This window comes from Mauremys mutica, chromosome 1 (genome assembly GCF_020497125.1).
Source record: "Mauremys mutica isolate MM-2020 ecotype Southern chromosome 1, ASM2049712v1, whole genome shotgun sequence".
NCBI lineage: Eukaryota > Metazoa > Chordata > Testudines > Geoemydidae > Mauremys > Mauremys mutica.
In genome coordinates this window covers 44,585,647-44,609,710 of record NC_059072.1, presented here as the reverse complement: position 1 = coordinate 44,609,710, position 24,064 = coordinate 44,585,647, and the positions used below count along the sequence as shown (strand labels likewise).

The window sequence follows — 24,064 nt, the reverse complement described above, 5'->3', positions numbered from 1 at the left end:
TCTGTTAATATTAAATACCTAGCTCAAATATAGCACTTTTCATCTGTAGATCTCAACGTGCTTTACAAAGAAAATTGGTACCATTCATCCTATTTTACACATAGAGAAGCATGGAAAGGCAAAGTGACTTGGCCAAGGTCATCCAGCAGGGCAGTAGCAGTTCTGGGACTAGAACCCAGGTCTCCTGAGCCCCTGTCCAGTGCTCGATCCTGCAGTTGTTTCCTATTCCAGCTATTGGGAAAAGGAAGGTTACTTACTTTATAGTAACGAGTTCTTGGAGATGTGTGGTCCCTGTAGGTATTTAGAATGGGTGCATGTGCGCTCGGGATCAGAAATTCTTCAACAGCAGCATCGGTTGGTCTGCACCTCCTTGTGCTGTGAACTGAGGGCATAAGTGAAGAAGTGGACCCACTGCCCCTTCATTTCCTACTCTACAACAAATCATGTGAGCAGGGCTGGCTTTAGGCCAATTCCCCGGAATCAGGCCCTGCACTTAAGAGGGCCCCGCGCCTTAGGCGCTTTTTAAAATTTTTTTACTCACCCCGGCAGCAGTCCACTCCACTGGGGTCTTCAGCAGCCCTCCTCCCCTGTCCAGAGTGGCAGCCGGAGCACAGCAAGCCCCACGGCCCTGCTCTCCCGGCTGGAACTCCGGCCGGAGCGTGGCGGCCCCACAACCCTGACTGGAGCTCCGACTGGAGCGCAGCGGCCCCACGGCCCCGGCCGGAGCACGGCAAGCCCCGCGGCCCTGCTCTCCCAGCTGGAGCTCCGGTCGGAGCATGGCAGCCCCACGGCCCGCGACCCTGTCCGGAGCGCGGCAAGCCCCTCGGCTCCCCTCCCCTAGCCGGCAATCAAAAGTGCTGCTGAAGACTGGGAGCGCCGCTCGGTGAGCACAAGCCCCGCCCCCAGGAATTGGGCCCCACACTTGCTAAAGCCGGCCCTGCATGTGAGGATCCAGAGCAGAGGGGAAAGAAGGTGGGTTGTGAATACCCACAGGGATCACAAATCTGGAAAAATTCCAGTTACTATAAGGTAAGTAACTTTCCTTTCTTCAAATGCTGGTCCCTATGAGTACTCACTGTGGGTGGTTCCTAGGCAGTGCTTATTTAGGAGGGGTGTGCGTGGAGGTACATGGAACCACAGTCTGCAGGATTACTGAACCAAAGGTTGCACCATCTGCTGAGCTCCAAGTGACTGCTCTGCAGATTTCAGAAAGAGGGACCCCTTGCAGTGATGCTACTGCGGCAGCCTGTGCCCTAGTTGAGTGAGTTCTCACACCAGGTGTCTGACCAGTACGGCCATTCTTATGTTCTTATTAGGAGGAGTTGCTGTGAACTACTAGCAGAGGAAGATACACCCAGAGATCCACCTTGAGAGTCTCTGAGAAGATAGGGCCTCACCCTTCATTCTTTTGGCAAATGAAGTGAGCAGTCAAGATTATCAAAAAGCCAGGGTCCTTAGAACATCTAGACAGCGTAATCTCCTGTTGTCTCTAGTGTGGTGGGACTTTGGGTAAAATATAGGCAGATGAACCATGTAATTCAGATGAAGTCTGCTGGGACCTTAGGAACAGAAGTCGGATATAATCAGGACACTGTCTGTATGAAAGACAGTATAAGGTGGCTCTGCCATGAGAGCACCAAGCTCACCTACTCTCCAAGCTAAAGTAATGGCTGTCAAAAAGCTAGTTTCATTGATAAATACAGGAAGGAGCATGAAGCCAAGGGCTCAAAGGGTGGCCGCATAAGTGCTGCTAGTTCAGATTCCAGGGTGGTGTAGGTTGAGACACCAGATGAAAAGTTCTAGCAATGCTTTTGTGGGATGAGTGAAAATAGTAGCTCTCTATAGGAAGGTGCAAATGTGCTGATAGTTGTGAGATGCACGCTCAATAAGCTGACTGTAAGTCCTGGTGTTTTTAGAGAGAGGAGGTAATCAAAGTGATAGGGAAGTTCTGGCTCTTCTGGAGAAAGGTTTGCTAAGTGGAAGCATTTCCCCCTGTCACCTAAGACATGTTAAAGGGTTTGTACTATTAAGCAAGATGGATTGTGCTGTTTTTGAACAGGTTCATTTTAAGTCTGTTCCCCAACCAAAACCCAGCTGTCAATTGAAAAGAAGTCAGGTTGGGATGGTTGGTTCTGTCCCCCATTCTGAGACAATAATGTGGGAAATGACTGCAGGTGGTCAATTGCAGGGCTATGGTGAACCAAACAATGAGGGGGGATTTGATAGCTGCTTTCAACTACCTGAAAGGGGGTTCCAAAGAGGATGGATCTAAACTGTTCTCAGTGGTAGCAGATGACAGATCAAGGAGTAATGGTCTCAAGTTGCAGTGGGGGAGGTTTAGGTTGGATATTAGGAGAAACTTTTTCACTCAGAGAGTGGTGAAACACTGGAATGGGTTACCTAGGGAGATGGTGGAATCTCCTTCCTTAGAGATTTTTAAGGTCAGGCTTGACAAAGCCCTGGCTGGGATGATTTAGTTGGGAATTGGTCCTGCTTTAAGCATGGGGTTGGACTAGATGACCTCCTGAGGTCCCTTCCAACCGTGATATTCTACGATTCTATGAAACAGCCACAGCCACTATGGTGCTATTAGAATTACTGGGTATTTTCTAGTGAACACAAGGTATGATGGGAATGGGAAGAAAGAAATACATTAACACTTCTGAAAATAGGAGTAGGAAGGCTTTCCCTCTGGAGTCTGGACCCTGGCCATTACTAGAGCAATAAGCTCGGCATTCCATGTTTTCTTGGGTGGCAAAAAGGTCCCAGGATGGGTACCCTCATTGTTGGAAGATTTGTTGGACCAACAAAGAGTAGAGCCTTGGGTTATGTGATCATCCAGGTATGCTCCCCAACTCAGGAGACACACATTGAAAAGGAGTGTCTTGGTGAGAAGAGAGGAAGTGAAGGTAATAGCTACATGCATCATTCCTCTCTTCCCACCATGCGAGAGACACTCAAATTGGACACAGGAGGGAGACCTTCTTTATGGAGTCCTTGCGTGGAATATAAACTGATTTTAACCAGGTCTGAATGCTATGCAGGTGCAAGCTGGTGAATGAGGTCACATAGGTGCACACCACCTTGTACCCCAACAGCATCAGGCAAAACAAACTGTTGTCTGAGTGATGAGGTGGATTTGAGCACTGAGGTCCTCTGAAGCTAGAAACCTGTCCAGTAATAAGTATGCTTTGGCTGTGGTTGAGTCCAGGACTGCTCCAGTAAACACTATAGTCCCTGGAGATGTTAAGCGGACTTTCCTGGATTTACCTGAAACCCCAAGGATTGGCACAGGTTCAGTTGGGTGGTCATTGTCATCTGTACATTGTGGTGGGACTAACCCTTGAGGAGCTAGTCGTTGAGGTAGGGAAATATGTGATAGTGATTCTGTGGAAGTGGACTACCACCACTGCCATGAATTTTGTAAATATCCTGGGTGTGGTTGATAGTCCAAAGGGGAGTACTTGGGATTGGAAGTGGTCTATGCCCACCATGAAGTGCATAAATCTCCTGGGGGCTGGGTTTATATCTGTGTGGGTTTTTTCAGATGATGAGCAACACACTCGTGTTTGTGCAGCAATGGGATTATGGCAGTAAGTGTAACCATGAGTCTTGCCCACATGCTCAAGGTTTAGCTGATCGCCTGGATCTGATCTTGGGCCTCAAGGCTAGCTCCATGAAGTGTTGGCAGAACTGGAACGCCCAAGCTTGCCTAGCGTGAGAAGGAAAGGAGTGGCAAATCCCACACTTAGATGGGATGTGTGCCTACCCTAAGCGGCAGAGGCACGTGTTGTGAAGGTCGCTCACCTGGAAGACCCAGGGGCAGGTGAGGCAAAATTTGAAGCCCAGAACCCTGGGCATAAGGCCCCAGAGGTGGGAAAATACAAGGTGAGGAATGACACTGACACTGACACACACAACACTTCTAACTAAACTAGACTCATGCAAACTATCTAAAAGGAAATAACTATTTACATGTAAGCATCAAATGGAAGAAGGGAATACAGGCACAGGAGAATTCTGTCATGGACCACAAGCAGTAAAAGAGGAACTGAAGAGCGTAGTCAGTCCGTGTCACCACTTATGCCTTTGGTTTGAAGCACAAGGAAGCATAATGCACAGTTCAGACCAGCAGACACTGCTATTGAAGAATTTCTGCTCCCGGACTCACAGAGCACCACTCCAGCCACAGTGATTACCCATAGGGGACAGTACTCAAAGAAGAAAATTGTGGTTTATCAATTACGACTGTATGGTAACTTCTGGCATTTTAATATTGACCACAGCATCAGCAATAAGAAAGCGATCCCCACTCTAGCCTCCAGTAATTTTTAAAAACAAGCAATAGTAACGTAACCAACTCTGGAAATGCATTTCTTAAATGTGGACTCTCATGATTCATATTTCTGGAAGGCAGTTGTGTTTCTTCTACAGACAGGTGGCTAATTCATTGCTGGTGTAACTCCATTGAAGTGAGTGGTGTCTATAAAGTCTAATTACAACATTAATTTCAGATAACTAATGCTGAAATATATCTGACCCTGGTCTGAGTTGTTGTCACACTAGTTTAACTTCTGTGTAGTTCTACTAACTTCTGTGGACTAACTCATGTTTCCACTAGCACAGAGGACAGAATCAGTCCCTTTACCAATGTGCCAGTTTAGTAGGATTGAAAATATGGTAGAAGATCTGGAATGTGACACTGCAATTCATTTTGCAGCTATCTCAGTGATTTGTGATCACCGTAGATGGGACTGGAATCAGGATTCAAAAACTTAATCTAAATGCACCGTTCCTGATGTACAGTAGCTAAAATGGTCTCTTTTAGCTAGATTGCTAAACAATAGGATGTAATAAACAATGGCAAAAGTTACTAAGCTTTTAAAAAACCCACAACTAATTTAGGGCTTGTCTACATGGTACATTAGTGAGCATCAGCTTGGGTGCAAATTCTAGTGCACACCAGAATGGTACATACTAACTGTTCATGTGGACCCTTCTAGTGCATATTACAAATTCCCTAGTGTGCACTGACATAATCCTGTTTCAAATCAAACAGCACTAAGTCAGCATCCACTAGGGAATTTCTAGTGCACACCAGCAGGGGGTGTGAGGACAGTTGGTGAGAGAGACACCTCAGCTGGTGAGCACTAATGCACCACATATACAAGCCCTTAGTACACTAATTGAACAACTGGATGTAGGTCCAGATATTTATTATAGCTACAGGACATATAGTGCCACGTATCTTGGGAAATCTGCTATTGATCTTGAGGGCACTAGCAAGGTAGAATATTCCATCACACACACACACAAGATCAGAATCTGTCTTGTAGTTTGGCCATTTTTCTAACTCGTGTGTTTACAACCAGGCAACGTAACTGTTAAACAGCTGTGCACTCGCCCATGTTATTGCTTAAATCAAACATAGTTTGGTACAATCAAACTTGTAATATGTGTGGTTCAAATTGTTTTTAATTTAAAAAAAAAAGTTGAAACTTACTATTGGGAAGTATTTTTGTAACCTCTTTCCTAGAGCTCTGAAAATTCGTGTCTCATTGAGAGGCAGAATGAAATGTCTTATGATCACTTCTGTTTTCTACAGCCGAGACTAGAAACTTTAAACTACAGGCTAAAAAAAATGATAATCCCCAAGGTTACATTGTTAATTTCCTTTTGTGCTGAAGGGTACATTGTACCCCCTGTCAACAGCAAAGAAACAGATCCATGACTGAAATAATATCCCTTTCGCCCCTGAAAGAAAGCCTGCACACTATCAGCTGAGAAACTGGAGAACCACTGAAATGTAACACAGTGGGTAAATTTTGTCCCAGACAACATCTTAAAGGGCAAATGCATTGTTAGAGAATTTATTTATCTATCATCATTAAAAAGTTCTGCATAGAAGAGCATAACTTTAAGACATTGTCTAATTGCAATTTGGAATTTATTGATGTGGGATTGTGTATGTTTTGATTTTTTTGACTTGTGAGTCATCCGTGATTACACCAATTACTGCAAATTAACGAGTTACCTCTAATTTAGGCCTTATCTTCACTGCTAAAAAGGGTTCATTTTTTTACCTTGGAATAGCTCATGTCCGTTAGTTACCTGAGGTAAGAAACACACCTTTTTAAGCAGTGAAGACAAGCGCTTAAAGAACAAAGTAACTTAGGGTACGTCTTCACTACCCGCCGTATCGGCGGGTAGCAATCGATTTCTCGGGGATCGATATATCGCATCTCATCTAGACGCAATATATCGATCCCCGAATGAGCTCCTGTCGACTCCGGAACTCCACCAACCCGAATGGCGGTAGCGGAGTCGACATGGGGAGCCCCGGACGTCAATCCCGCGCCGTGAGGACGGTAGGTAATTTGATCTAAGATACTTCGACTTCAGCTACGTTATTCACGTAGCTGAAGTTGCGTATCTTAGATCAATTTCCCCCCGTAGTGTAGACCAGTCCTTAGTTTAGTGCAAACTGGTTTTGGAGCTTCACAGTCTTTGTGCACTTCTTGAGATTCCATTCGATCAAGGGTAAGAAGATTGGTAATGCTATAGCATGTGACATGCTGTTAGTGACTCCTGACCCAGTGTTTTGAATCATTGTCTGCAAGAACAGAAACCTTGATTCAAGTGTTGTAGACAAAAATAATCTAAAGTCCATTTATTGAATGGACGTATTGACTATCATGAATTAGCAATGCGCTAACAAATGTTTTGTGGTAGCCCACTGTTATTTAAAATCATATCTCCCACGGTGGTCTCATTGGCGCTCAGAAGTTAAAGCTGTGAGTGCGAGGATAGATTTCCCACAAAAACCCAGCTACCATGGAAAGTGTTGGCAGTTCAGTGGTTAGCACTGCTTCCTTTTACTCAACACCCCACTAGTGCTTTATTTTAGTACTAAGAGGCAATATGCTATTGGAGATGTACAACAGAGGTCCTAATTACTTACAGTCATTAAAGATCCCAGGGTACTTTGGCCAAATAGTGACATTGCCCCTGCATTAGTTTGGATAATAAAATTTTACCTGTCTAAATGACCCTGAAATTTCAGTTGGATACAGCATTCTTCACTTCTTGACCTAAGCAATTGATTAGTGTTGCAGTTAGGGTGACCAGATGTCCCAGTTTTATAGGGACAGTCTTGATTTTTGGGTCCTTTTTCTTATATAGGCTCCTATTACCCCCCCACCCCATCCCGATTTTTCACACTTGCTGTCCGGTCACCCTAGCTGCAGTTATGGTCCAATTCTGCTCCTACCAAAATCTGAATATAAAATCTGCTATTGACTTCAATGGGAGCAGGATTGGGCCCTTAAGTAGCCAAGCTGGTGTCATCCCACAGGGATGACAGTGAAATGATATTGCTGCAGATATTACTCTCATGGATCAGTAATTGTTTAAAAGACAGGAAACAAAGAGTAGGAATACATGATCAGTTTTCACAATGGAGAAAGGTTAATACTGGGGTTCCCCAAGGATCTGTACTGGGGCCAGTGCTGGGCAACATATTCATAAATGATCTGAAAAAAGGGGTAAACAGAGAAGTGGCAAAGTTTGCAGATAATACAAAACAACTCAAGAGTTAATTCCAAAGCAGACTGTGAAGAGTTACAAAGGGATCTCAAAAAACTGGGTGACTGGGCAACAAAAGGGCAGATGACATTCAATATTGTTAAATACAAAGTAATGCACATTGGAAGGCATATTCCCAACTACACATGCAAAATGATGGGGTCTAAATTAGCTGTTACCACTCAGGAAAGATCTTGGAGTTATTGTGGATAGTTCTCTGACTCAATCTGCTCAATGTGTAGCGGCAGTCCAAAAAGCTAACAGACTGTTAGGAACCATTAGGAAAGGGATAGATACGACAGTAAATATCAGAATGCCACTATATAAAGTCATAGTACACCCACACCTTGAATACGGCATGCAGTTCTGGTCATCCCATCTCAAAAAAGATACATTAGAATTGGAAAAGGTGCAGAGAAGGGCAGCAAAAATGACTAAGATTATGGAGCAGCTTCCATCTGAGAGATTAAAAAGACTAGGGCTGTTCATCTTGGGAAAAGAAACAACTAAGGGAGGATATGATAGAGGTCATAGAAACATGAATGATGTGGAGAAAGTGAATAAAGAAGTGTTATTTTCCCCTACACAAGAACTAGGAGTAACCTGATGAAATAGGCAGGTTTAAAACAAACAAAAGTAATTATTTCCTCAACCTGTGGAACTCATTGCCAGCGGATGATGTTGTGAAGGCCGAAAGTATAAATGTGTTAATTTTTTTTTTTTTGCTAAATTCATGGATGATAGGTCCATCAATGGCTATTAGCCAAGATGGTCAGGGATGCAACCCCATGCTTTCAGTATTCCTAGCCTCTGACTGCCAGATGCTGGGACTGGATGACTCAATAATTGCCCTGTTCTGTTCATTCACTCTGAAGCATCTGCATTGGCCACTGTTGGAAGACAAGATACTGAGCTAAATTGACCATTGGTCTGATCCACTATGGCGGTTCTTATATTACATTGAGTGCTCTACACCAATTCTTCACCTCTTCATTTATGTTATAGTATTTATTATTAAAGTTAAACAGGCATATTTTTGATTCTACATAACACGAAGAAAAGTGGAGACCATGTTTAACTATGTCCTTTACTAATGCTCTACACACAAGTTAAGACAAAGAATTATTTGCATAATGCCACCTGTGTATTAAGCACTTCACGGAAAGATACAAATCAATGAATTTGCCCCTTGCCCACCTCAGCTGTGGATCTAAGTGGCTTTAAAACAACTCACTGATCCAGGGAGTAACTGAGGGCCATCCTGGCTTCTAGCATTACTTGGAGCAGCATCAGAGCTGCTCTTATGTTATGCTGCCCATGGCCCAAGTGTGTATTCCATCAACTGAGGATCATGGATACATTGCAGTGCAGCAGCACATCTCTCTCTTCCCCAGCCAGACTCCCTATACCAGCAATCAGGGCAGGGGGATGATGCAGAGCTAGCTGAGATTTCCCTAACACAAAGGGAATCCTCAGCTGTTCATCTCCACGGGTTTTATGGCTAACTTGTGCTGACAAAATGGTACAAACCAAGCAGAACAGGGCCACGGTTCTGGTCCAAGTTCTCTGTCCCACAGAGTTTATTGCTAGATTAACAATGTAGTTTCATAACATTAGTCCAATGGGAGGACTAGCATCAACAGATTTTTTGGAAGAAGCGTGTTTTGACAGGGGTCTGCAAGAAGGGAAGGTGTAGGCAGGGAAAACTAGATAAGGGACAGTACCAGCTGCCAAGTTTCTACTCAAGACAGGCCCAGGACTGAACTAGCAGGAATGCTGCAGGTCAGGAATGAAGTACGTTGATGGGACTATACATACAACCCTCACAACCTGCACTATGCCTGACTCAAGCCACTGATACCAGTCCTCACATTCCTAAGTAGTGACATTATTTTGGTTTTTCTTCCCTTTTCCCAAAAAGTGCTGGCTTCATTTTTTTACATTTATTTAATTTGTTCTTTTAAACATTTGTTCCTAACACACACACTACTTCTGAGAAATCACAACTGTACTTGTAACCATTATGCACATGCTAAGAAACCAAGGGCTGTATTTTCAAGGGTTCTCTACTTGCGTGCTTACTTAAGACTTGTAAGGGGGTATTAAGCTGGACAACCACAGTTAGTAGCAGCTTTTCAAAATTCGCTATCAGGAGACAGATAGTCAAGATCACTTGTTCTGTGCAACACAGACTTAGGTGGGAAAAAGCACTGGAAACAGGCAGAAGGCTCTCACAACCACCCCTCTGACCACATCAGGCTGTCTTGTCTTCAGGGCCGCCCGGGGTGGGGGGGGCAAGTGGGGCAATTTGCCCCAGGCCCTGGGCCCTGCAGGGGTCCTGTGAGCCCTGGCCCGGCGGCAGTCCGGGTCTTTGACGGCATTTTGGCAGCAGGGGGCCCTTCAGTGCTGCTGAAGATGTGGAGCAATTGAAAGGCCTCCTGCCGCCGAAGACCCGGACTGCCACCAGAATAGTACAAGTGCCGCAGCTCCCCCGCTTTGCCCCAGGCCCCCTGAATCCTCTGGGCAGCCCCGCTTGTCTTTACAGTATGTGAAAAGCTCAGTAACCACACTAAGTAGCAGGGTAAGAAACTAGGAGTGGCAGTAGCACTTTGATTTGTGATGCAGGACTCCTTGGTTGGATTAGATCAAGGGTGAGCATCCCTTTGGGAAATTGAAACCAGACACATTCCCCTTCAACATGTTGTAGATGTTAACATGTGTAGGCCTTTAACAGTTTCCTGTCTGCCCTCTTCTCCACCCCCCCAGTTAGTCCTTCATGCCTCGTATTGGGAAATGCTAGTGTAGATCTTCATAAGAGGAAACATCCTTTCTTTCATGCCTGGATTAACAGTAAAATAGTTAATTCTGACAAAATATCATCTGAGTTAGCTACCACTGAAATGAGCCAGCTCATACCTCAGAGCTATAGTTTCAGGCTCTTTGCAAACTCATGCAGATGTCTCCATATCAGTTACATTTGCTCTATCTTTTGTTTTGTTTTGTTGTGCAACCAAAGCAGTTAAGTTTTAATTTTTAATCAAAGCTGACATTATGAGCCACGGAGGAGAATATTTACACAGCCCTCAGCTAGTCCCCTCACTCACCAACAGGGAAATGCACCCCACTCCCTAGGGAACACTGATGTACACAATGACACTTTGGTATGCTAGCGATTGAGACACCTACCCACATTGGAGTCCCTGATGCAATTCTGCGACAGGGCCTTGCTCAATGAGGAGTTACTAAAACAACCTGCTGCAGATATTCCAATGACCTGATGCACAGAATTCAAGCAGGGCAGGGTAGTTTCACATGCTGAACCAAAACTGAAAAATTGCTACACAGAATCATAGAAATGTAGGGATGGAAGGAACCTTGAGGGGTCAAGTCCAGTCCCCAGTGTTGAGGCAGGACCAAGTAAACAGACGATCCCTGACAGGTGTTTGTCTAACTTGTTTTTAATCAAATGATAGGGATTCCACAAACTCCCTTGAAAGCCTATTCCAGTGCTTAACTATCCGTATAGTTAGTTACATATTAGGACAATTTTTCTAATTTCTCTTGCTGCAGATTAAGCCCATTACTTCTTGTCCTACCTTCAGTGGACATGAAGAACAATTGATCACTGTCCTCTTCATAACAGCTCTTAGCATATTTGAAGACTTATCACTTTCGTTGCTCTCCTCTGGACTCTCGCCAATTTGTCCACATCTTTCCCAAAGTGTGGCTCCCAGAATTGGACACAGTATCTCCAGCTGAAGCCTCTCCAGTGCCAAGCAGAGCTGGACAATTGCCTCCGATATAACACTCTTAGTACATCCCAGAATTATATTAGGCTTCTTTGCTACTGCATCACATTGACGACACTCATTCAATTTGTGATCCACTGTAACCTCCAGATCCTTTTCAAGAGTACTATCACCGAGCCACTTATTCCCCATTTTGTAGTTGTGCATTTGATTTTTCCTTCCTAATGAAGTACTTTGTGCTTGTCTTTATAGAATTTCCTTGTTTATTTCAGACCAATTCTCTAATTTGTCAAAGTTATGAAGTCTAATTCTGCTAGCAACCTCTCCACTCAGATTTTATAAGCATTCTCTCCAAGTTGTTAATGAAAATATTTACTAGTATTGGACACAAGACTGACCCCTGCAGGACCCCAGTATATAGATTCATAGACTTTAAGGTCAGAAGGGACCATCATGATCATCTAGTCCAGAGGTCCCCAATCTGTGGGGCATTCCCCCCTAGGGGGGTGCCAAGGAACATTTGGGGAGCCCACCTGGGACCCGGGACAGGGGCAGGGAGGGAATGTCACTGAGCTCTGCTCCTGGCCCCAGCTCCAGCTGCTGGCCAGCCCCATGCCTGGGGCCCCAGGCTGCCAGACCCATGCCTGGGGCTCTGAGCCCACCCCAGCTGTGGCCCCAGCCTCGGCCCACTTACCCATCTGCGTGCCCCCCTCCCGGAGCTGCAGCCCCACTCCTGGCCAGCGGGGGGAAAATGGGGGCGCGGTCACAAGGTAAAATGTTTGGTGACCAATGATCTAGTCTGACCTCCTGCACACTGCAGGCCACAGAACCTCACCTACCCACTCCTGTAATAAACCCCTAATTTCTGCTGGAGTTACTGAATTCCTTAAGTCATGATTTAAAGACTTCAAGTTACAGAGAATCCACCATTTACACTAGTTTAAATCTGCAAGTGACCCATGCCCCATGCTGCAGAGAAAAGTGAAAAATCCTCAGGGTCTCTGCCAATCTGACCAGGGAGAAAATTTCTTCCTGACAACAAATATGAACATCAGTTAGATTCTGAGCATGTGGGCAACTCACCAGCCAGATACCTGGGAAAGAATTCTGTTGTAACTCAGAGCCCTCCCCATCTAGTGTCCCATCACCAGCCACTGGAGTTATTTGCTACTAGCAGTTGCAGATTTCCTACAATGGCATGTAGCCCATCTCATCATACCATCCTCTCCATAAACTTATCAAGCTCAGTCTTGAAGCCATTTAGGTTTTTTGCCCTCCATGGCTCCCCTTGGAATGCCATTCCAAAACTTCACTCCTCTGATGGGTGGAAACCTTCATCTAATTTCATGCCTGTTCTGTTCATTCCCTTTGGGGCACCTGGCATTGACCACTGTCAGAAGATAGGATACTGGGCTAGAGGGACCTTTGGTCTGACTCAGTATGGCCGTTCTTATGCCTAAAGTTGTTTAAGATAGACAGTTTATATCCATTTGTTCTTGTGTCCACATTTGTACTTAACTTAAATAACTCCCCTCCCTCCCTGGTATTTATTCTCTGATGTATTTATAGAGAGCAATCATATCTCCCCTCGGCCTTCTTTTGGTTAAGCTAAACCAGCCAAGCTCTTTGAGTCTCCTCTCATAACAAATATACCTCCTCAAAGTTTACAGCAAACCACTGAGTATGGTCTTTCAATCAGATGTGCACCCACATTACATTAATTTCATATAGGCCACGTTTCTCTAATTTCATTATTAGAATGGCATGTGGGCCTGATTAGGTTGGTTTGGCTTGATTTGTTCTTGACAAATCCATGCTGGCAATTCTTTATAAGCCTATTATCCTCTAGGTGCTTACAAATAGAATGTTTAATAATTTCTTCCAGTATCTTTCCAGGTATCAAAATTAGGCTGACTAGTGTAGAATTCCCTAGGGTCCTCTTTGTCCCCGTATGCTATGTGCTATGTTTGCCATTTGCCAGTTCTCTGGAACCTCACCTGTTCTCAGATATAGTTGATAATGATTCCAAAATTACCTAGGATGAACTTCTATCAGGCTCTGCCTACCTGAATACATCTAAATACTATTTAATCTGATCTTCCCCTATTTCGGCTTGAACTCCTTCACCTTTCTTGTTAATATTATGTTGAGGATCTGGTCACCATTAACCTTTTTAGTAAAGACTGAAGCAAAAGAGGCATTAAACATCTCTGCCTTCTTGATGTCATCAATTATTAGTTTTCCTCCCCCACTAAGTAGAGGACCTACAATTTCCTTCATCTTGCTCCTAATGAATTTAAAAGCCATCTTATTACCTTTTATGTCCCTTGCTAGGTATAATACTCATTTTGTGATTTACCCTTTCTGATTCTGTCCCTACATACTTACGCTATTCTTTTGTACTCCTCAGCAATTCATCCATATTTCTACTTTTTGTAGGATTCCTTTTTGGTTTTCAGGTAATTAAAATGCTCTTGATGGAGCCATACTGGCCTCTTCCTATTCTTACCATCTTTCCTTCGCATTGGGATAAGAGGAGGTTACTCACCTTGTGCAGTAACTGACGTTCTTTGAGATGAGTGTCCCTGTGGGTGCTCCACTCTAGATGTCGGTGTGCCCCTGCGCCTTTGATCGGAGATTTCTGCAGCAGTACTCGTACCAGCCACGCATGCTCAGAGCCTGCCCCCTGCTCTGAGTATACCTCTAGTGAGCATGCGCGGCCGGATCCCTCAGTTCCTTCTCTACACCGGAGGCTACCCCAACTCCGAAGTAGAGGGGAGGAGGGTGGGTAGTGGAGCACCCACACGGACACTCATCTCGAAGAACGTCAGTTACTGCACAAGGTGAGTAACCTCCTCTTCTTCTTCGAGAGAGATGTCCCTGTGAGTGCTCCACTCTAGGTGACTTCGAAGCAGTGTATCTCAAGGAGGTAGGGACTTCGGATCTGGCAGGAATGCAGTAGATAATACTGCCCTGCCTAATCGAGTGTCAGAGAGAGGACCCTGAGTAAGGGCATAATGTTTGACAAATGTGTGCTCGGAGGACCAAGTGGCTGCTCTACAAATGTCAGTTAATGGTACTTTACGTAAGAAGGCTACAGAGGTAGATACAGATCTAGTGGAATGTGTTTTGATCAATGCTGGAGGTGTAACATTTTTTATCTGATAGAGTCGTATGCAATCGGAGATCCAGTTTGAAAGTCTCTGGGTAGAGATAGGCATGCTTTTGGAGCGCTCTGCAATGGAGACAGAGTCTAGGAGAGTTTATGAAGGGTTTGGTTCTGTCCAAATAGAAGGATAAGGCCCTGCGCACATCAACTGTGCATTGTGGCTTCGAAGGAGTTTGCATGTGGTTTCGGAAAGAAAGTTGGTAGATGTATTGGTTCATTGATATGAAATGAAGCGTGAACTTTTGGAAGGAATTTTGGGTGTAGGCGTAGAGTAACTTTGTCCTTGAAGAAGAGCGTATATGGTGGATCTGCCATAAGGGCTGCTATCCTCGCCTGCCCGTCTGGCAGAGGTAATCGCCACCAAAAAGGCTGTTTTTATCGAGAGGTGCAAGAGGGAGCAGGTGGCTAAGGGCTCAAAGGGTTGATGAGTTAAACAGGACAATACTAGGTGAAGATCCCATGGAGGGGTAGGTGGCTTAATGTCTGGATATAAGGTTTGGAGTCCCTTCAGGAAACGCTTGGTGATGGGATGAGCGAAGACTGAGGTAGTGTCAACTGTACCATGATGTGTTGTGATGGCAGCTAAGTGGACTCTGATGGAGCTGAAGGAAAGGCCGGATTGCTTAATGTCCAATAGGTAGTCGAGTATGCAGGGAAGAGGTGCCGAGATAGGAGACAGTTGTTTAGTTGAACACTATTCTGTAAATCGTTTCCATTTTTGGAGATAGGTGGTACGGGTGGATTGTGTTCTGCTGTGTAGAAGTACTCTCTGAACTTGGCCGGAACAGTCTAGTTCTTGTTGGGAGAACCATGCAGGTACCAGGCTTTGAGATGAAGCATGGAGAGATTCGGGTGAAGAAGCTGGCCGTGTTGCTGTGATAAAAGATTCGGGATGAGAGGCAGTGAGATCGGTGGTCGAATTGACATTCTGGTGAGGAAAGGGAACCCCAGTTGTCTCGGCCATGAAGGTGTGATCAAGATCACCCTAGCAAGGTCCATTCGTATCTTTATGAGGACCCTGTTGAGCAATGGTATTGAGGGAAATGCATAAAGTAATTCCCGGTGCCATGGGATCATGAATGCGTCTCCGAGGGAGTCCTATGGTGGGTGACCCCAAGTGCGAAATATGTTGTAAATGATTCCCTCGTCTATCTCCCATTCGTGCTCCGAAGGGAAACACCTGCTTAACTCGTCGGCAGTGGTGTTCATCACTCCTGGGAGATAAGCAGCTGATATGCGGATGTGGTTCGCAAGGCACCAATTCCAGAGTTTTATGGCCTCTGAGCAAAGAGAGTGGGAACGAGCCCCTCCTTGTCTGTTTACGTAGAACATGCAGGCAATGTTGTCTGTCATTATGCGTACATGCTGATTCTTGATTAGTGGAAGGAAGCAGCGGCAGGCATTCCGTATAGCTCGAAGTTCTAGAACATTTATGTGCAGGGAGGTCTCGGAAGGAGACCATAGCCCATGGACTGTTTGGTGAGAGATGTGGGCCCCCCAGCCAGTGAGGGATGCATCGGTCGCCATTATCAGAGTTGGGGAGGTCTGGAGGAAGGGGCTCCAGAGCAGAGGTTGTAGGGGACTGTCCACCATAGGAGAGAGTCTTTGACTCGGTAGGGTATGGCCAGGTGTTTGTTTAGTGAGTGCACGTTTGGTTTGTAAACTGTGGCCAGCCAAGCTTGGAAGCACCTCATGTAGAGACGTGCATTCTGGACCATGAAGGTGCACGAGGCCATGTGTCCTAGTAGTTGGAGGCAGTCTCGGGCAGTGACCCGGGGGCTGTTGCGAAGTCTCGTAGCCAGCAGTTTTATGATATTGAATCGGTCGGGTGGGAGAGATGCCAGCCTGGTTGTGGAGTCGAGGCTCGCTCCTATAAACTCGAGGTGCTGGGTAGAACTTAATGTGGATTTGCTTCTGTTTATTTGCAGGCCCAGGAATTGGAAGCAATCGATGGTGAGTTGTATGAAGCAGAGGGCCTCGTCGAACGTGGAGGCCTTCAGGAGGCAATCATCGAGGTAAGGGAATATTATGACCCCTTTTTTCCTGAGGTAGGCAGTGACTACCACTAGGAGCTTGGAGAAAACTCGGGGGCAGTGGAAAGGCCGAAGGGTAGAACTCTGTATTGGAAATGCGTTGAGCCAAGGGTAAAACGAAGAAAACGTCTGTGGGCCGGGTGGATAGTGATGTGAAAGTAGGTGTCTTGTAGGTCGAGGGCCGAAAACCAATTGCTCTGCTCCAGGGCTGGAATTATGGTGGTGAGAGTAACCATCTTGAACTTTTGCTTTTTGATAAATTTGTTGAGCCCCCCCGAGGTCGAGGATTGGTCGCCATCCTCCAGTTTTCTTTTCTGTTAAGAAATAATGGGAGTAGAACCCTTTCCCCTTGTGGCATTTGGGCACGAGTTCGATAGCCCCAAGGGGAAGGAGATGTTGTACTGCTTGCTGGAGGTGTAGCTCATGAGAGGGGTCCCTGAAGAGGGACGGGGAAGGTGAGGAAAGGGATAGAATACCCAGTTGTGATGACCTCTAGAACCCAATTGTCGGTGGTAATATTCTGCCATTGGTGCAAAATTGGCTGTAGATGGTGTCCAAAGATAGTTGTAGGCTGTGCATATGCTGAAGTTGGGACGATGTTTACGAGACCCTCGCCCAAAAGTTCAAATCTGCTTATTAGTTGGAGGAAGTTGGGGCATCCCGGAAGAATTGGGGCGACGCTGGTATCTGAATCTGAATCTCTGGTGTTGGTGTTGCTGTTGTTGATCCTGAGATCTTGGGAAATGCTGAGTATATGGGGGGTAGTGTGGACGGTGGTAAGGTTGATATCTGTACTGTCGCCTTCTGGTTGTAGGGGTTTGGATGCCTAAGGATCGAAGAGTTGCCCTTGAGTCCTTCATTGAGTGAAGCACCTCATTCGTGGTGGAAGCAGACAGTTTATCACCATCAAAAGGGAGATCCTCTATGGTGCTCTGAACCTCGCGAGGAAAGAGGGAAGAGGAGAGCCATGAACCTCGGCGCATGACCACCGCCATAGCGGTGGACCTTGCTGCGGTATTGGCTGCATCCAGAGCTGCTTGAAGAGCTGTGCGTGATATGATTTGGCCCTCGGAAACTAAAGCTGAAAACTGTTTCTTCTGATCTGGAATGTGTTCAATAAAGTCCATGAACTTGTTATAGTTTCTATGGTTGTACTTTTCCAGAACTGCGGTATAATTGGCAATTCGAAATTGTAAGGTTGAAGAGGCATACACTTTGCGACCCAGCAAGTCTAAGCGTTTGCCTTCCTTGTTGGCTAGGGTATGGCGGAAATACTGTTGTTTGTTCCTTTGATTGGCTGCGTCCACTACCAGTGAGTTTGGCGCAGGATGTGAGAAAAGGAATTCAGAGCCCTTAAAGGGAATGAAGTATTTACGGTCTGCTTGTTTGCAGGTAGGCTGGCTTGTGGCTGGAGCCTGCCAGATGGACTTAGCAGGTTCCAGAAGGGCTGCATTGATTGGTAATGCCAGTCTGGATGAAGAAGAGGGTTGCAGGATGTCCGTTAACTCATGTTGTTGGTCCGGTACTTCCTCTAGATTGATTCTAAGCTCGCTGGCAACCCTTTTAAAGAGATCCTGGAATTTCGAAAAATCGTCTGAGGACGTTAGAGGGGAGGGAAGTAAAGCTTCTTCAGGCATTACTTCAGTTGGTACTGGGTCAGGAGCAGGAGTTAATTGATCCTGAGAATGGGAGGGTGCCGCCAAGTGAGTCATATCATTTGGACATTCGCGTCTCGTTGAATTGGAATAGCGGGTGTGCTGCCGAAGGAAAGATGCCCATGGGGCCCAATACTGCCATGGTGGTGGAAAAGGCATAGGTGGTGCCATCCAGGGGTTAACACACCAAGAGGCAGGGTCTTGAGGATAGTCTGAGACAATTTTCCTGTGCCCGCGAGTGACAGGAATCCGAGGATGGAATTCTGATTGCATTGAAACATCACCCTGTAGTTCAGACTCCTCACTGGAGGAAGGCTGTTCAGACCCTGAATCATTCATAAGGGAGAAGCAGTCTTTAAGGAAGGGCGATTGCAGCGTAGGTGACACTAAGAGGTCACTTGACTGGGTAAACAGCAGCACTGAGGCAGCTGAAGGTGAAGGCTGATAGAATTGCTGTGAGCGAATCCAGGCTTGCACTGGAGTTCTAAGTCTTGGCTCTGTGCCAAGTAGCGCTGTTAATGCCGGTGCCGGAGCCGCGCTATTAATAGCAGGCTGCGGTGCTTAGGGGGGTCCTGATATGTCAGCACCGCGTTTGTTGCGGTGCCGATAGGTGCCATAATCGAGGCAGGCAACTGAAAGCCTGTCGCCTCGGCACCGGAGCTATGCGCTGCCGCCGAAAGCACAGGCGGGTTTAACGCGGTGCTGGAGGAGCCCGGCTCGTCGAAAGTGCTCAGGCTGTAAGGAGACTGTGGATCTGACCGGAGAAGGTTTGTGTCTAAGGGCTTCTTTTGAATTTGACAGAAGGTGCCCTCGTTTTGCTGCTTTCTTCTGCTTTTTAGAAGTGGGAGAACTGTGTCGGTGAGCGGAGGCAGAGTCCATGCCAGGGTCTGAGGCGGACCCTAAGGATTTTTGAAGTAGAATAAGTTTAAGTTTTAGCTCCCTGTCCTTTCTCGCTCTGAAGCTTAGTTTAGTGCAGTGAGCACATTTTTGGGGAATATGGGTCTCCCCCAAACATTTTATGCACTGTGAATGTCCATCGGAGAGAGGGATAATGTCCTTACAGGAGGAGCAGCGCTTAAAACCTGTGGAGCCAGGCATATCTGAAGTGGCTGAGAATTTTTTTTTTTTTTAACAGTAGAAAAAAGGGTAAGTAACACTAACTAACAAGAAACTGTCTAACTACAAGTTATTTTAAGATGAGGAAAGAAATTCTTTAAGGAGTCTGCTGAGCTCCGTCTCAAGCCGGGGACGGTAGAGAAGGAACTGAGGGAACCGGCCACGCATGCTCACTAGAGGTATACTCAGAGTGGGGGGCAGGCTCTGAGCATGCGTGGCCGGTACGAGTACTGCTGCAGAAATCTCCGATCAAAGGCGCAGGGGCGCACCGACACCTAGAGTGGAGCACCCACAGGGACATCTCTCGAAGAATTTGCAGTTCTACATTTAATACCATCAAATTGTTTAATACCTTCTCTTTAGGAGTCACATGATGGGTTAATTCATCATTCCATCAAAGTCAAGCAGCTCCCTACCTGCATGTGTGAACTGTCAGAAGCTTGTGAAACACTTATTGCCTCAGGACTGAATGATAATAGTATTAAAAAAATGTATGCAGATTGCATTACTTGGCTCAAACCACAAAGCACAGATTAGAACACAAACCTGTTTCTTGTATACCCTTCGACATTCAGCACATATATCCAATCATTGTAATATTTGACAACTTAGTATGAAAACTAAGAATTGGTCTGTTATAGAATTAGGTCGACATAAGGCAGCTTCTGTCAACCTAATTAGGTCAGGGTACACAATGCAGCCTTGTCCTGCCGATGTAAGTGCCCTACTACACCAACATCATAACTGCACCTCCACGAGATGCATAGGGCTTATGTCAGTGTAGTTAGGGCAATGCAATGTCCATGTAGACATTGCGTTAAGTTGGCTGTCATTCTTGTCAATTTCATGCTTCATGCTGGAGCCGTGAAATTGACAAGAAAGCCTGGGGCTCGTGGTGGGCTCTAGGTAGAGCCTGGCTGCCCCACAGATTGGCTTCCCACTCCCAACCAGGTGGCTGCTTGTGCTCATTGCTGAGAGCCCTGCTGCCTCCAGACTCCCCACTGGCCTGGAGATGAGAAGCCTGGGCAGCTGCTCCCTCGCCCATCTGCTCCCATCGAGGAGGCGAGAAGCCTGAAGGGGCCGCTGGGCTCCCGGTAGGGAGCTATGAGCCCTAGCTCTCAGCTCCCCAGGTTACCCATCTTCAGTCGGTGGATGCGCTCCTGGTAAGGATGTGCACCACTAACAAAAGAAAGGTAGTGTGAACATCAGCCACCACAGTAATTACTGTGGTGGCTGTACGTTGACCTAACATAGGTTGATTTAAGTTTGTAGTGTAGACACACCCCGTATGAATGTCATTTTGTTGGCACTCATATCAGAATAGTATTACACAGGCTAGTAAGACAATAGCCTAGAGAGATTATTCATATACGAACTGGATTTTTTTTTAATATAGCTATATAAACCCCTAAGTATTGTATCTTCAAGATTCTTTCAAATAGAATATTCACAGTACAAACATAAATGTATTTTGCCATTACCTAAACACTAAAGCTTATACATTCATTTTCTTGATTAATCTCACATTGTGAAATAAAGTTAGTTTCCAGTTTATAGAATTGAGGGGATTTTTACTTTATTTGATGAAAAAAATATACATGGTATTGACACGTATGATGTAATATCTCTCAAATAAGAACTAAAAATTTGCATGATATTTTACAAATGGTTTCACTGTATAAGGTGCATTTATTGCTGTTCTACATTAAAGTAGAGGGAAAAACATTACATAGCAGGCTAGTTAAACATAGAAAAAAATTCAAATTCCAGTCTTACTCATTCCTGTATTAGAGGTGGATATTATTCTGAACAAAGTAATCATTCCCTATATTGCTTTAAAGATTTTAGTGCATTATGTTTTAAGCTGGTCTCAGAAGATACTGATTATATAGCATTCTGAATAGCTCTCTGTGATTCATATTGCAGTTCCTGACTTTTTTTTTAATGGTACTGCTCAAAGATGTTGACCATTTATACTAGAACATACAGTGTAAATAGAACTCCAAGAGATTAAATAGAATTCTGCTCTAGTTCCTGTACAGTAAATGCCTGGATAGTCAGTTTCACTGTACTCGCTTTGTATTCAGAAAAAAGTTCTAAGCCTGCCCTACTAAAAAATATAAGTGATTTAAAAAAATAATTTCTACAGAAAATGTTCGGTTTTTCATTTACTCTTACATGAGTTATGGTTTAAGGCCACTTTAACTTGGTCCAGTTTTTTAAAATCCATTGCTGAAAGGGATGAAGATAACAGTGTTAGCTAATTTTTCAATACCAATTGATACATATCTTAAAATGTGGTGCTCTCTGTAACATCCCATCCTAAGTACTGATTGAGTATCTTGATTCACATTAGAACTAGTACAGGTAGTAGTGAAATTGTGAATAATTACATATACTAAATTCCTATGAGGATACAGCCCATTTTCTAACATGCTTTCCTCACTGGGAAATCTTGCTCCTAGGACTAGAATTAAAACAGAACGGCATTCCATCATACAGCTCTATCATTCAGCTAGTTACTATTGCTTAACAGCCATAGGCAGACCTGCCTATTTGTTTGTAATAAAAACAAAACAATTAAGTCATAGAACTGTTATTAAGCCAAGTATCTTCTACAAAGTAAACACTATTTCCATGTTAAATACAAATCTTTTCAAGCTTTTTTTTTTTAAATATCATGTACAAGTATTTATATAATTTACTTTTTTTTAAATAAAAATGTAATTGTGCTTCTCATGGCTGATCTACACTTTTGTATAAAGTATGCTGGTTTTGTTGATTATTAGGTTTTTGGGGGGCTGCAAAACAAAATTCTAAAGCATTTGTACTAGACTAACCAAACAGATCTTTAATAAAAAGTGATGCTGCCATCAAAAGGCAGAGGCTAAAAAAGTTAAAGCTCTTTAATTTCTCACTAAAATCTACATATTCCACAAAGGTTATGGACTCACAGCAACATTTATATTGTTAGAGGACAATCCTTTACTGGATACTTAATTTCTTAGTCAGTAGATCTAACATCATTATTTACCATAGGCAAACTAAATGGTGCACTTTGAGGAACGCTGTTTAGAAATGGTTCACTGTCTTTTTTAATTTGGGTCTATTTACAAAACAATTTCTAGATGCGTTAGCAATAAATAATTCTGATATTCAAACTGTCAATGCTCATGCGCACACCGACAAGATGGATGCATGCTTTAAAAATATTTACATTACACAGTATCTTCTTCATAGCCCTCTCCCTTATAATAGCAGAAAGTGCATTTTCTCTCACATTCTTTGTTTTGAATCTGTGTTTTAATCTTGCTTCTGAGGGATACAGCCTTCCATCTCAACAACTTCTGGCCAGCCTTCATATTTGTTTGTATCCTTGTTGTTCTTTATATGCTATAAAGAGAGAACATGAATCCATTGTTAAAAATAAAACCATTTGTCCTGTTACCATAATAAATATTGCTAGGCTACCACTGATTAATAATAATAATAAAAAAAATGCCCTCCAGAAATGCATATACATCCTTTAGCAAAGGCTACTCTGTAGGTCTGAGACAGAACTAGAGACAAAATAAATTATTTTCCCTTATCTATATATAACCTAAATCTTAATCCAAATCATGAACAATACAAAATCAATGACCACAATAGAATATCTGCTAATAGCCATGAATCTGGAAAATTGGGTGCTAAGTAGGCTCCTTAAGTCGGAGTTTCTCAAATGCGACCACCATGGTCTTTTCTTGTGGCCACAGCCTCCTGGGCTGTGATTGCAGGGAGAGGGAGGGAGAGGGGAAGGTGGGCACTAAGCAGTGGCCCCTCTCCCAGGGCCTCCAGCAGCGGCTGGGCCCTGCTCCCCTCTGGAGAGACAAACTCTGGAAGTGCAGGCAGCTGGTGTTTCTAGTCTGTTTAGGTCCAGTAAAGAATAGAGACAAATGTAAATTATTTTTATTACTGGAGTCTGAAAAAACCCTATAAATAAATTACGATTTGGACATGTATACGTGCATATTTATTTTGTTTTTCCTAAAGATAATTTAGTATTTTAGGAAAAATTGTCAGCGCAGCCACCAGCAAGAGTTGGTGGCCACACTCTGAGGCTACCAAAAAATTTGTTGTGAGAACCCCTGCCTTAGACTATATGTAGCCACTGAAATAAGTGTTCTATTTTCAAAAGCAACTTGAAATAATTGGGGTCTGTTGGGTGATTGGCATTTTTGAAAATTAGGCTACTTACTTAGGTGCCTAAATTTTGAATTTCAAACACCCATTTTTGAACTGACCTATATGACCATATTATAGCTACCTGGTTTTTTTTTAAAGTAAGAATAACTAAAACTCTGTAACATGAGTTTATCAGTTTTAATGTAGAACTATGTATCATTTTTCTAAGGTGCATATCACAGAATCCTTTTGTATATTTAAAAGAAGTTAAATATTCAAAGAATTATTTGTGGAACTTAAATACTAACTATTTACTCTGATAGGTTTAAGACAACGATTGATGTTCATATAATAGGCTGAGCCTCGCTTAGTACAAATTGACTTATCACACTCTGAAAAGTAATATTAGCAACAAACCTGTTCAAATGGACTTTTAGTCTTAATTCCTTTTCCACCACAAAAGACCCAGTTGTCTCTAAAACCAAGGTTCGTAATAGACGTGCTTCCCAGTTCAGCAATCAGTTTCCGTGCCTCCTCATTAAGCCTTGAACAAAATGCAAAGTGTGTTAAATGTGAAAAATAGAATTTATGTAG

General features: G+C 44.2%; 1 protein-coding gene across 3 annotated transcripts in view; it reads right to left on the bottom strand.

The window, feature by feature from the left end:
• FAM3C (FAM3 metabolism regulating signaling molecule C) overlaps positions 1–24,064 on the bottom strand; it is a 75,938-nt gene that overhangs the window by 3,570 nt on the left and 48,304 nt on the right. For 2 of the 3 annotated variants that reach the window (XM_045031519.1, XM_045031501.1), the window contains exons 9-10: positions 23,888–24,014; positions 20,861–22,699 (exon numbers count right to left, since the gene is read on the bottom strand). In XM_045031519.1, coding sequence (XP_044887454.1) covers positions 22,610–22,699; positions 23,888–24,014 — 217 coding nt within the window. In that variant the 3' untranslated portion in view covers positions 20,861–22,609. Of the gene's footprint in view, positions 1–20,860; positions 22,700–23,887; positions 24,015–24,064 lie in introns of those variants that run through there. The other variant, XM_045031510.1, reaches the window with a different exon arrangement.